The sequence below is a fragment of the Hyla sarda genome, chromosome 4 (assembly GCF_029499605.1).
Source record: "Hyla sarda isolate aHylSar1 chromosome 4, aHylSar1.hap1, whole genome shotgun sequence".
NCBI lineage: Eukaryota > Metazoa > Chordata > Amphibia > Anura > Hylidae > Hyla > Hyla sarda.
In genome coordinates, this window is record NC_079192.1 from 192433798 (window position 1) to 192445842 (window position 12045).

The 12045-nt window shown below is 42.2% G+C and overlaps 1 protein-coding gene across 1 annotated transcript in view; it reads right to left on the minus strand.

Annotated features, from left to right (window-relative positions):
* Positions 1 to 12045, minus strand: part of LOC130367428 (collagen alpha-1(VII) chain-like) — a 522098-nt gene that overhangs the window by 410297 nt on the left and 99756 nt on the right. Inside the window, exons 20-22 of the mRNA XM_056569846.1 lie at positions 11603 to 11749; positions 10851 to 11033; positions 8488 to 8627 (exon numbers count right to left, since the gene is read on the minus strand). Coding sequence (XP_056425821.1) covers positions 8488 to 8627; positions 10851 to 11033; positions 11603 to 11749 — 470 coding nt within the window. The remainder of the gene's footprint in view (positions 1 to 8487; positions 8628 to 10850; positions 11034 to 11602; positions 11750 to 12045) is intronic.

Genomic DNA, 12045 nt, shown 5'->3' on the forward strand with positions numbered 1-12045 from the left:
TCCTGCTTCTAAGGTGACCTGGTGGATCCGTTTTGCCATCTCGGAAGCCTACCGCTGCAAAGGGAAGACTCTGCCTTTCCGGGTCTCAGCTCATTCCACTCAATCCGTCGGGGCCTCCTGAGCTCTTTGCAATAGGGCCTCGGCCTTACAAGTCTGTAAGGCGGCCACCTGGTCATCCTTGCACACTTTTACAAAATTTTACCAGGTGCACACTTTTGCGTCCACTGACGCCAGCTTGGGTCGCAAAGTGTTGCAGCCGGCTGTGGCTCAGCCTTCCTCCTGAGTTGCTTGGTTTCGTTCCCATCCCAGGGACTGCTTTGGTACGTCCCATGGTCTCTGTGTCCCCCAATGGAGCTGACCGAGAAAAGTAGATTTTTTATGCTTACCATAAAATCTCTTTCTCGGAGGATCCATTGGGGGACACAGCACCCACCCATTTGTTCTGGTGTCTTTGGTTCAGTTGTCTGTCTGTGGTTCCTTCGGACAGTTACTGTTTTCTTTCCCTGTTGGTCCTCTCCTTCTTTGGGACTAAACTGATTAGCTCAGAGTCTGTAGGCAGGGTATATCCTTCCAGGAGGGGCAGACTTTCTTTTGTCGCCTAGTGTCAGCTTCCTAGTGGCAGCAGCATATACCCACAGTCTCTGTGTCCCCCAATGGATATTCCGAGAAAGAGATTTTACGATAAGCATAAAAAATCTACTTTTCTTTTTTTTTCTCCTTTTTTGATTTGTTAGTTCAACTACATTTTATTTTGTTAGTATTATTTACTAATATGTGATCAAAATAGTATGTGATATGTGATAATATGTGATACAGAATAAAGATAAGGTATCATTTTTGCCGAAAAATGTACTGCATACATTTACAGTGTTTAAACTAGGGACTTGGGGGGAGGGAACCTACAGCAAAGAGGGGGAAGACAGTGTAGATAGAGAGGTGGGAATTATAAATGTACCTGGGGGTGGAGCAGAGGGAGGGGTTAGAATAGTTAATAGGAATAGGCTTCATAGGAAAATAAAACTTACACCCTTGAATCCCATTAACCCCAATAACATAAAGGATGGAAATGTAAAGTGTATGTTCACAAATGCCAGAAGCCTAGCAAATAAAATGGGGGAGCTTGAGGCCTTGATACTGGAGGAACATATTGATATAGTTGGGGTCACTGAGACATGGCTGGACTCCTCGCATGACTGGGCTGTCAATCTGCAGGGGTTTACATTGTTTCGCAAGGATAGAATGAACAGAAAAGGTGGTGGAGTCTGTCTGTATGTAAGAAGTGGTATGAAAGTCAGTGTGAAAGATGCCATAGTGTGTGATGATTCTGAGGAGGTGGAATCACTGTGGGTAGAATTACAAAAGGAGGGAAATACTGAAAAAATAATATTTGGGGTAATCTACAGACCCCCTAATATCACTGAAGAGATAGAAGTTCGGCTTCATAAACAAATAGAGAGGGCTGCCCGGGCAGGTACAGTGGTAATAATGGGAGATTTTAACTATCCAGATATAGATTGGGGCCCGGGGTTGGCTAAAACTACAAAGGGGAGAAAATTCATAAATTTATTGCAGGATAATTTTATGGGCCAGTTTGTGGAGGACCCAACAAGAAGTGATGCCTTGTTGGATCTGATCATTTCCAACAACGCTGAGCTGGTTGATAATGTAACTGTGCGGGAAAACCTTGGTAATAGCGACCACAATATAGTTACTTTTGACTTAAAATGTAGAAAACAAAGACAGACGGGGAAGGCAAAAACATATAACTTTAAAAAGGCAAATGTCCCTGGGCTGAGAGCTGCACTACAGGACATAGACTGGGGGGAGGTGTTGTCAAATACTGATACAGAAGGTAAATGGGACATCTTTAAATCAACTCTAAATAACTATACAGCTAAATATATACCAAAGGGGAACAAATATAAACGATTAAAACTAAATCCTACATGGCTGACAAATGATGTTAAAAGAGCAATAAACAACAAAAAAATAGCCTTCAAAAAATACAAATCTGATGGGTCAGCGATAACATTTAAACAGTACAAAGAGCTTAATAAAATCTGTAAAAATGTAATAAAAACAGCAAAAATTCAAAACGAGAGACAGGTGGCCAAAGAAAGCAAAACTAATCCTAAATATTTTTTTAGATATATAAATGCAAAAAACCAAGGACAGAGCATTTAGGACCCCTTAATAATGATAATGGGGAGGTTGTCACAGGCGATCAAGAGAAAGCGGAGCTACTGAATGGGTTCTTTAGTTCTGTATACACTATGGAAAAAGGAGCTGACATTGGCCAGGTCAGTGCTGGTAACACATCATGTAATGTACTGAACTGGCTTAATGTAGAGATGGTACAAGGTAAGTTAAGTAAAGTAAATGTAAGCAAATCTCCAGGGCCAGATGGATTGCACCCAAGAGTTCTTAGAGAGGTAAGTTCAGTAATATCTGTACCCCTGTGTCACGATTCGGCTGGCTGGAGGTGGATCCTCTGTGCCAGAGAGGGATTGGCGTGGACCGTGTTGGTGGACCGGTTCTAAGTTGCTACTGGTATTCACCAGAGCCCGCCGCAAAGCGGGATGGTCTTGCAGCGGCGGTAGCAACCAGGTCGTATCCACCAGCAACGGCTCAACCTCTCTGACTGCTGAAGATAGGCGCGGTACAAGGGAGTAGACAAGAGCAAGGTTGGACGTAGCAGAAGATCAGGGCAGGCAGCAAGGATTGTAGTCAGGGGCAACGGCAGGAGGTCTGGAACACAGGCTAGGAACACACTAGGAAACGCTTTCACTGGCACAATGGCAACAAGATCCGGCGAGGGAGTGCAGGGGAAGTGAGGTATAAGTAGGGAGTGCACAGGTGAACACACTGATTAAGCCTGCTGCGCCAATCAGTGGCGCAGTGGCTCTTTAAATTGCAGAGACCCGGCGCGCGCGCGCCCTAAGGAGCGGGGCCGCGCGCGCCGGGACAAGACAGACGGGGAACGAGTCAGGTACGGGAGCCGGGATGCGCATCGCGAGCAGGCGCCTCCCGCATCGCGAATCGCATCCCGGCTGAGAGGGATATTGCAGCGCACCCGGCAAATGCAAGGAAACTGCGAGCGCTCCCGGGAGGAGCGGGGACCCGGAGCGCTCGGCGTAACACCCTGTTCATGATATTTAGAGATTCTCTGGTGTCTGGTATTGTGCCAAGGGACTGGCGCAAGGCGAATGTGGTGCCAATCTTCAAAAAGGGCTCTAGGTCTTCCCCAGGAAACTATAGACCGGTAAGTTTAACGTGCATTGTGGGTAAATTGTTTGAAGGACTTATAAGGGATTACATACAGGAATACATAGGGGATAATTGTATTATAAGTGATAGCCAGCATGGGTTTACTAAGGATAGAAGTTGTCAAACCAGTCTAATTTGCTTTTATGAAGAGGTGAGTAGAAGCCTTGACAGAGGAATGGCTGTGGATATAGTGTTTCTGGATTTTGCTAAAGCATTTGATACTGTCCCTCAGACGTCTGACAGGTAAGTTAAGGTCTTTGGGTTTGGAAATTTTAGTTTGTAACTGGATTGAACACTGGCTCATGGATCGTACCCAGAGAGTGGTGGTCAATGATTCGTACTCTGATTGGTCCCCGGTTATTAGTGGTGTACCCCAAGGTTCAGTACTGGGCCCGCTGTTGTTTAATTTATTTATCAATGATATAGAGGATGGTATTAACAGCTCTGTTTCTATCTTTGCAGATGACACCAAGCTTTGTAGCATGGTACAGTCTATAGAGGATGTGCATAAGTTACAGGATGACTTGGATAGACTAAGTGTCTGGGCATCCACTTGGCAAATGAGGTTCAATGTGGATAAATGTAAAGTTATTCATCTCGGTACTAATAACCTGCATGCGCCGTATGTCTTAGGGGGGATTAAACTGGCAGAGTCACTGGTAGAGAAGGATCTGGGTGTACTTGTAGATCACAGACTACAGAATAGCATGCAATGTCAGTCTGCTGCTTCCAAAGCCGGCAGGATATTGTCATGTTTCAAAAGATGCATGGACTCAAGGGACAGGGACATAATACTCCCCCTTTATAAAGCATTGGTACAGCCTCACCTGGAATATGCTGTTCAGTTTTGGGCACCTGTCCATAAAAGGGACACTGCGGAGTTGGAAAGGGTGCAGAGACGCGCGACTAAACTAATATGGGGCATGGATCATCTTAGCTATGAGGAGCGATTAAAGGAGTTACAATTGTTTAGTCTTGAGAAGAGACGTTTAAGGGGGGATATGATAAACGTATATAAGTATATTAATGGCCCATACAAAAAATATGGAGAAAAACTGTTCCAGGTTAAACCCCCCCAAAGGACGAGGGAGCACTCCCTCCGTCTGGAGAAGAAAAAGTTTAGTCTCAAGGGGCGACACGCCTTCTTTACCGTGAGGACTGTGAATTTATGGAACGGTCTACCTCAGGAACTGGTCACAGCAGGAACAATTAAAAGCTTTAAAACAGGATTAGATACATTCCTGGAACAAAATAACATTAATGCTTATGAAGAAATATAAAATCCCATCCCTTCCCCAATATCGCGCCACACCCCTACCCCTTAATTCCCTGGTTGAACTTGATGGACATATGTATTTTTTCGACCGTACTAACTATGTAACTATGTAACTATGTAACTATGTAAAAACAGAAGCCCCCAAAACTTACAAAATAGTGTTCTTCCATCAATTTTGTCACACATTGTTTTTTTTCCCCGTTCACCGTCGATTTTTGGGTAAAATGACTAATGTCATTACAAAGTAGAATTAGTGATGCAAAAAATAAGCCATCATATAGAATTTTAGGTGAAAATTTTAAAGAGTTATGATTTTTTAAAGTTTAGGAGGAGGAATTGAAAATGAAAAAACGGAAAAAGCCGGGGTCCTTAAGGCGTTAACGACCTTACTGATAGGGACCGTAAAATTATGATTGATTTATTCCATGAGTATGAAAATTACTGTAAAACTGAATTACAACACAGTTTAGATGTACTATTTTTACAGAGATATATGTCGGATAATTTTGCCCCACGTGGCTCGTGATTGCCATTTGAATAATCCTTCCCAGATGATCCTATTTTTACTAAAGAATAGGATGATTTTACGAAGGCGTGCTGGCGCGGTCTCATGAGTAGATTGATTTCAAAAAGGAAACCTGTGGCTAATACAGTTAAAGGGGTATTCCAGGATTTTTTTTTTATTTGACTATGCTACAGGGGCTAGTTCATAATATAGTGTCTTTACCTGTGTGTGATGGTTTTCTCTTATGTGATTTTCATCCCAATATTTATTTTTAACAGCATACAATATGACTGCTGTCTTGGATTTTTCCCAGCTTGCAATGCGGTCGAGACCTGACTCACTAGTCAGCTGATGACAGGGAGCCTGTCTGCTTCAATGGGTGGAGCGATCAATCTGCAAGTAATGCAACAGCTGAAGGCCCCCTGATTGAAAACCACAGGTCTGCAGCTCATTTATGTTTCAATGGGTGGGGTGGCTGATGAGTGGGAAGGAGGAAAATGGTATCATGGGATTTGTAGGCAAATAAGAAAACTGAAAACAGGAAATACAAGTTCACAGAAAGCTAGCCACAGTGTTATGGTATTCTCACAGCATAGCCATTTAGCCCAAGACAAGCGCAGATCCTTCCTAAGCATATCCATTACTGTCTGCCAGGTACGTACTAAAATCACCTTATGCTGGATAACCCCTTTAAGCAAAAGGCTGGGGAAGTCATGAACTCATTGTCTAGATTTTCTCAGTATTTTGAGTATCGTAAATTAGATGGGTCTATATTAAATAGACTCCAGAAACTTGAAATTGATACTATAAATAAAAAAGTACATAAGTTTAATCATGACAAAAATGACTACTCATGTGTTCAAATACACAAATGGCTGAGATTTATTCCTAATGGTAATATCTAAAAAAATAATCATACAACAAATAATGATATTAGAACTTCTGAGCTATCCACACCAGTGCCTGGTGTGAATAGTTCTACCAGATCCAAAAATAGAACATATTCTGATGCGGCGAAAATTGCTTGCCCTATGTATTCACGACACACTGACCATGGACGCACTATCACAAGTTCCACCTTTGGTAAATACACGAATACACAGATTACATACTCAGAGACGAAATATACTGAATATACAGGGTGGGCCATTTATATGGATACACCTTAACAAAATGGGAATGGTTGGTGATATTAACTTTCTGTTTGTGGCACATTAGTATATGTGAGGGGGAAAGTTTTCAAGATGGGTGGTGACCATGGAGGTCATTTTGAAGTCGAACATTTTGAATCCAACTTTTGTTTTTTCACTAGGAAGAGGGTCATGTGACACATCAAACTTATTGGGAATTTAACAAGAAAAACAATCATGTGCTTGGTTTTAACGTAACTTTATTCTTTCATGAGTTATTTACAAGTTTCTGACTACTTATAAAATGTGTTCAATGTGCTGCCCATTGTGTTGGATTGTCAATGCAACCCTCTTCTCCCACTCTTCACACACTGATAGCAACACCGCAGGAGAAATGCTAGCACAGACTTCTAGTATCCGTAGTTTCAGGTGCTGCAGAATGGGCAAAACAAAAATTGGAACAGGACCCTCAGTTTACGTAGAAGATTTTGTTCAGTGATGAGGCAAACTTTTATGTGAATGGTGAAGTTAACAAACAAAACCACAGCTATTGGTCTGACACTAACCCACATTGGATAGATCCCTCCAAGACTGTTGGAACACTAAAATTGATGGTATGGTGTGGTATATGGGGTACAAAGATAGTGGGGTCATTCTTCATCAATGGAAACCTCAAGGCCACTGGTTATGTGAAATTGCTACATGATGATGTATTTCCCCCTTTATGCACTGAAGCTGGCACGTTCCCTGAGTTTTTCCAGCAAGATGGTGCACCACCACATTATGGGTGTCAGGTCCAAGCATTCCTAGATGAACAGTTTCCTGGAAAGTGGATTGGTCATCGTGGGCCAGTTGAATGGCCCCCAAGGTCTCCCGATCTGACCCCCTTAGACTTTTATCTTCGGGGTCATCTGAAGGCAATTGTCTATGCTGTGAAGATACGAGGTGTGTAGCACCCAAAACCTTGGATACTGGAAGTCTGTGCTAGCATTTCTCCTGCGGTGTTGCTATCAGTGTGTGAAGAGTGGGAGAAGAGGGTTGCATTGACAATCCAACACAATTCAGCACATTGAACACATTTTATAAGTGGTCAGAAACTTGTAAATAACTCATGAAAGAATAAAGTTACGTTAAAACCAAGCACATCATTGTTTTTCTTGTGAAATTCCCAATAAGGTTGATGTGTCACATGACCCTCTTCCTATTGAAAAAACTAAAGTTGGATTCAAAATGTCCGGCCTGGTCACCACCCATCTTGAAAAGTTTCCCCCCTCACATATACTAATGTGCCACAAACAGGAAGTTAATATCACCAACCATTCCCATTTTATTAAGGTGTATCCAGGCCCGGACTGGCCTACCGGGATTTGGGAAAATTCTCGGTGGGCCGCGGCCCTGGGGCCACTTTGAGATGTGGCTACGCATTTCTTTTCCCTTCAGCAGCCGCCAGGGCCGGATCATTGGCGCTCATGGAGGGACATCCCTGTGTCCCGAAAAATCTTTCCGGGACACAAGGATGCCCCGGTTACCTCTGTGCGTCTGCCAGCCCCGCGTTAACTTTAAAAATGCAGGGGTCGCCGGAAGTAGCACACGCAGGGACGTCACTGATGTCCCGTGCGTGCGCCCATAGTAACAGAGCAGAGCGGAGCGGTGAGGAGGATGCGCGTGCATGGTAGGTAAGTGACCAGCGGGCAGCAGCACGTCATCTTCAGTATTCCAACCACCGCTCCAAGGTCACGATCATAGGCTATAGGCCATAGCAGTAGATCGTGACCCCGGAGCGGTAGTCAGACTACTGAAGTGGGGCAGTAAACAGGCATAGGGGTTAATACCATCCAGGGTTAATACCATCTGATCCCACCAACCTACACCGCCACACCTGTGGTCCCGCCATTCACCCGGTGGTGTACCACGTAATCTCTAGAATGTATAATGTGAACAAGGACTAGCGTTTTTAATGCGTTTTTATGTTGTGTGTAATTGGATTTGTGATCCGTTAATTCAGTGCAATATATTGTATGTTCATTTGGGGATATTTGTATGCGATATGTGTATGTGTATTGTATGCTTCAATTATCCCTGTCAGCGCCAAGGTTATTTCTGTGCCTTCTAGATCGTATCTTTCAAATAAGCAATTACACTTTCCATCCAAGAAACACATTTCAGGGGAATGCTATTTGTTTTTTTTTTATTACAAACTACAGAAAAATGTTTAGGTTTACTTCATAAATACATCTTACGTAAGGATTCCCAAACATGTAAAATTACTTGGCAGAGCAGATAGCACATAACTATAGAATTGATCTTACCTGTGTCCCTTGGGGTCCAATTTTTGGAAAATATGATGCTATTCTATAGAGAAAATCCTTGACCTTGTTGAAATTACTGGGCCCAATGCTGGAAGACTCATCGACAAGAAATACTATATCAGCTTTGGATTTTGCACAGACTAGAGAAGTAAACAAATGATTGTAAATGGGCTCTAAACGCAAATGCAGCCAATGTTATAGAAAAGGCATTGCAATTAATACAGTTCTCTAAAGCTGTAATTATATATGTCTGGCATCTGGCTCAGGGGAAACTCACTGCAGCTGATGCCAAAACTGATGACAGAAGTGCATTAGTTGGCATCAGTTATTTAGGATACTGCGTTATTCATTGTGCATGTCAGATAGAGGAATGTAGCATGATGGGTTTTAATGTCCGGCAACCATGCATCATGTTTCACTGTATGGCGTCCAACTTGGGACGTCGTATGAATGTGAATTGCCCCAATTAAATGAATGGGATCAGTTCTGCATTCACTTTCCCTTTGGTGAGCGCCAGAGGTAAACCTCACCAGACATATGTAATTATAGCCTTAGAGACAGCCATTGCACTTGATATTTTATAAACATTAATTTCATAATCACTTACAGCATTAAGGGGTACTTCGCGGGAGAAGAATTTTTTTTATCAACTGGCACTAGAAAGTTAAACAGATTTGTAAATTACTTCCAGTACTTATCAGCTGCTATATGCCCCACAGGAAGTTCTTTTCTTTTTGAATTTCCTTTCTGTCTGACCACAGTGCTCTCTGCGGACACCTCTGTCCATTTTTAGCAACTGTACAGAGTAGGAGCAAACCTATCCTGCTGAGGATTAAGATTATTTGGAGAAGTAATTCACAAAACTGTTTAACTTTCTGGCACCGGTTGATTTAAAAAAAAAAAACAACAAAAAAAAACGTTTTCCAACGGAGTACCCCTTTAAGCAGTGTCTGATGCCTGATGAAGATCCCAGTTCAGGATCGAAACGCATTGCAATATAATAAAATATTGACCATACATCTACTGGGAGAAGCACCTTCATTCAGAGGAACCACTTTTTACATGCTCGTATCATTTCCCTTCCGGATTGACTGATACAAATCCATAGATTCTATGAGATTGGACTATCACTGATTTTCAGAATGAAGAGCTGCAAAGATCTTAAAGTTCCGATAACCACTTTACCCCCCATGGATTTCCGTTACTGGAAATTTCTGACAAATATTTATTAAAATCAGGGGCAGACTAGAAAGTTATCACAAGACGTTCTCTGTCAGAACCCATAGGGTTAAACGGTTCTGACAGTTTATTTTGTTTACTTTTTGTTGCTTGGTTACACCCGGCTGTCTGAACTGGTCAGCTGACCTTGATTGGAGCACCTGTTCTGGCTCCTATGTAAGCTGGCAGTCTGTTCTCACACCCTGCCTGCGAAAGAGCTTCATCTCCTAGCTGGCGTGTTTATTGTATCCTGTATGTCTGGCATATCTGACCCATTAGTTCCGTGCTCTGACCCTTCTCCTGTTTCTGCGACTTGGCACTTCTGTGATCTCTTGGTGCTGACTCGGCTTGTGGACTGTGACTTAGTGGCCCCCATTTACTATTGCAAACCCGACATGTTTTGACAGGTTGTGCGCCAGATTCTGTTGCATTGCGCCAGAAATGCTGTCTGCGCCAGATTTTGCGCCAGAATTTGCATCCAGAATTGAAAAAACCCCAACTAACTCTCCATTTTGCTTAGAAAACCCGAAAAGGGGTGTGGTCGTCGGGGGCATAGTCTCCGAAAAGGGGCGTGTTCCCGACATTTTCACAAAAAAGCAACATATTTACTAAGTTTCCACATAAAATGTGATGGATTTGAGCTGAGGAAAACCCTACAGATCAAAGCATGTGTAAAAAAAAGCAAAGTGTAGGGAAAGTGGAAAATGTAGGGAAACCTTAGTAAATACCACGGAAAATAAATTGTAGGGAATCAAAACCCACAAAGAAACCTACACTTCACTCTTAGTAAATGAGGGCCATTGTGTGTGTTTGTTTAGATATTATTTCTGTTAGTCTGTGTGCTCCCTTACAGTATGCTGACTTTGACTGTATTATAGTTTGGTTTGACCCTTACTCCTCTCACTTATTTAGGTAGGGTCCGTCAACGTGGTTGTTGGATAGGCAAGTAGGCAGGGAAAGGGGGAGTGGGCGAGAATAGTGTTGGACTCCTTCCCTGCATATTCGTGACATTCTCATTGATGAAAAGCCATTGGGCTTTAGTTTCTCTGTGGTTTCAAAAACCAGATAACCCCTTTGAGGATCAGTGTGGTTTTTGCTGTTAAACAATCATGACTTGGAATTAATAGCAATTAAAAATGATTTACCTGGCTCTGAAAAAGATACTGTAGTTCCTCTAGCAGCCGAACTGGTGAATTTGGAATATTGTGCCAATGTTGTTAGTGGACGATGTTCAACAGGTCTTGAGGTGGTTGTCCTTTCAAGAGATGTCGTTTGCCTAGGGCCATGAACAGTGGGGACAAGGGTGCCAGGTCTTTTCACCGGTCCATCTGCAAAAAAATGTTTTGTATATAATCAGCCTCAACGTTCTTTTTGTAGGTCCAACTATAAGGCTAAGTTTCCACTTTTTTTTTGTCAGTTTTTGGAATACTGCCACTGCAGTTTTTGAGCCAAAGCCAGAATTGTATTCAAAAGGAATAGGACATGTAAATGAAGGACTTACACTTCTCCTCCCTTATGGATCCACTTCTGACTTTGGGTCAAAAACTGCAGTGGCAGATCTCCAAAAACTGCCAGAAAAAAAACCAAGTGGAAACTTAGCCTAAAGGTTCCAGAAAATGAAAACATCTGTAACAGTATTCTTGTTTTTTTTCTAGGGTTAAAATCCCTGTTCTGATTATGCCTTGCCCATGGAGGTGAAAGATGAACAAGAGAGTGCTTGGACACACTTATCCTGTGCAGCAGGAAGTTATCAGGACACATTTAAAGTTTTAATTTAAAAAGTTTCAGTTCACTGAGTTAGACCGAAACTATAACCAATTGATGCAGAAAGTAAAATAGAAAGTATTTACAGTCATCCTCTCCATTCATAATTACATATATAGCTATAAATGCTTACATATAATTCGGGTTATAGTTTTCTCTGGTCCTTCCATCTCCCCAAATAATGGCTTTATTGCAAATACGTAGGTTTTTCCATAATGTAGTCCAGTGAGCCTGAATGACCTGTATGATGCTGCCAATTGTTCCATGGAGGCATCAGACTCTGTGAAGACAAACAAAGGCATAACTATATTTACCTTGGTAGGCATGAAAACACCACAAACCTCCTAAAGACAGCAAATACATTTGTCCATGTATTTAAAATTCTGCTCACATGCTGTTCTTTTTTCCAGTAATATCACCTCTTTCTAATAATCAAAAATGGTACAGCTCACATATTAATCCATAGTAATGCATCCCACGGACAGTCATGTGACCCACCACACATGTAATGTGACAACTTATATTTAGTTAATTCTCATGACAACTAAAATGAGGAATAGCAGCTTATTGAGCAGC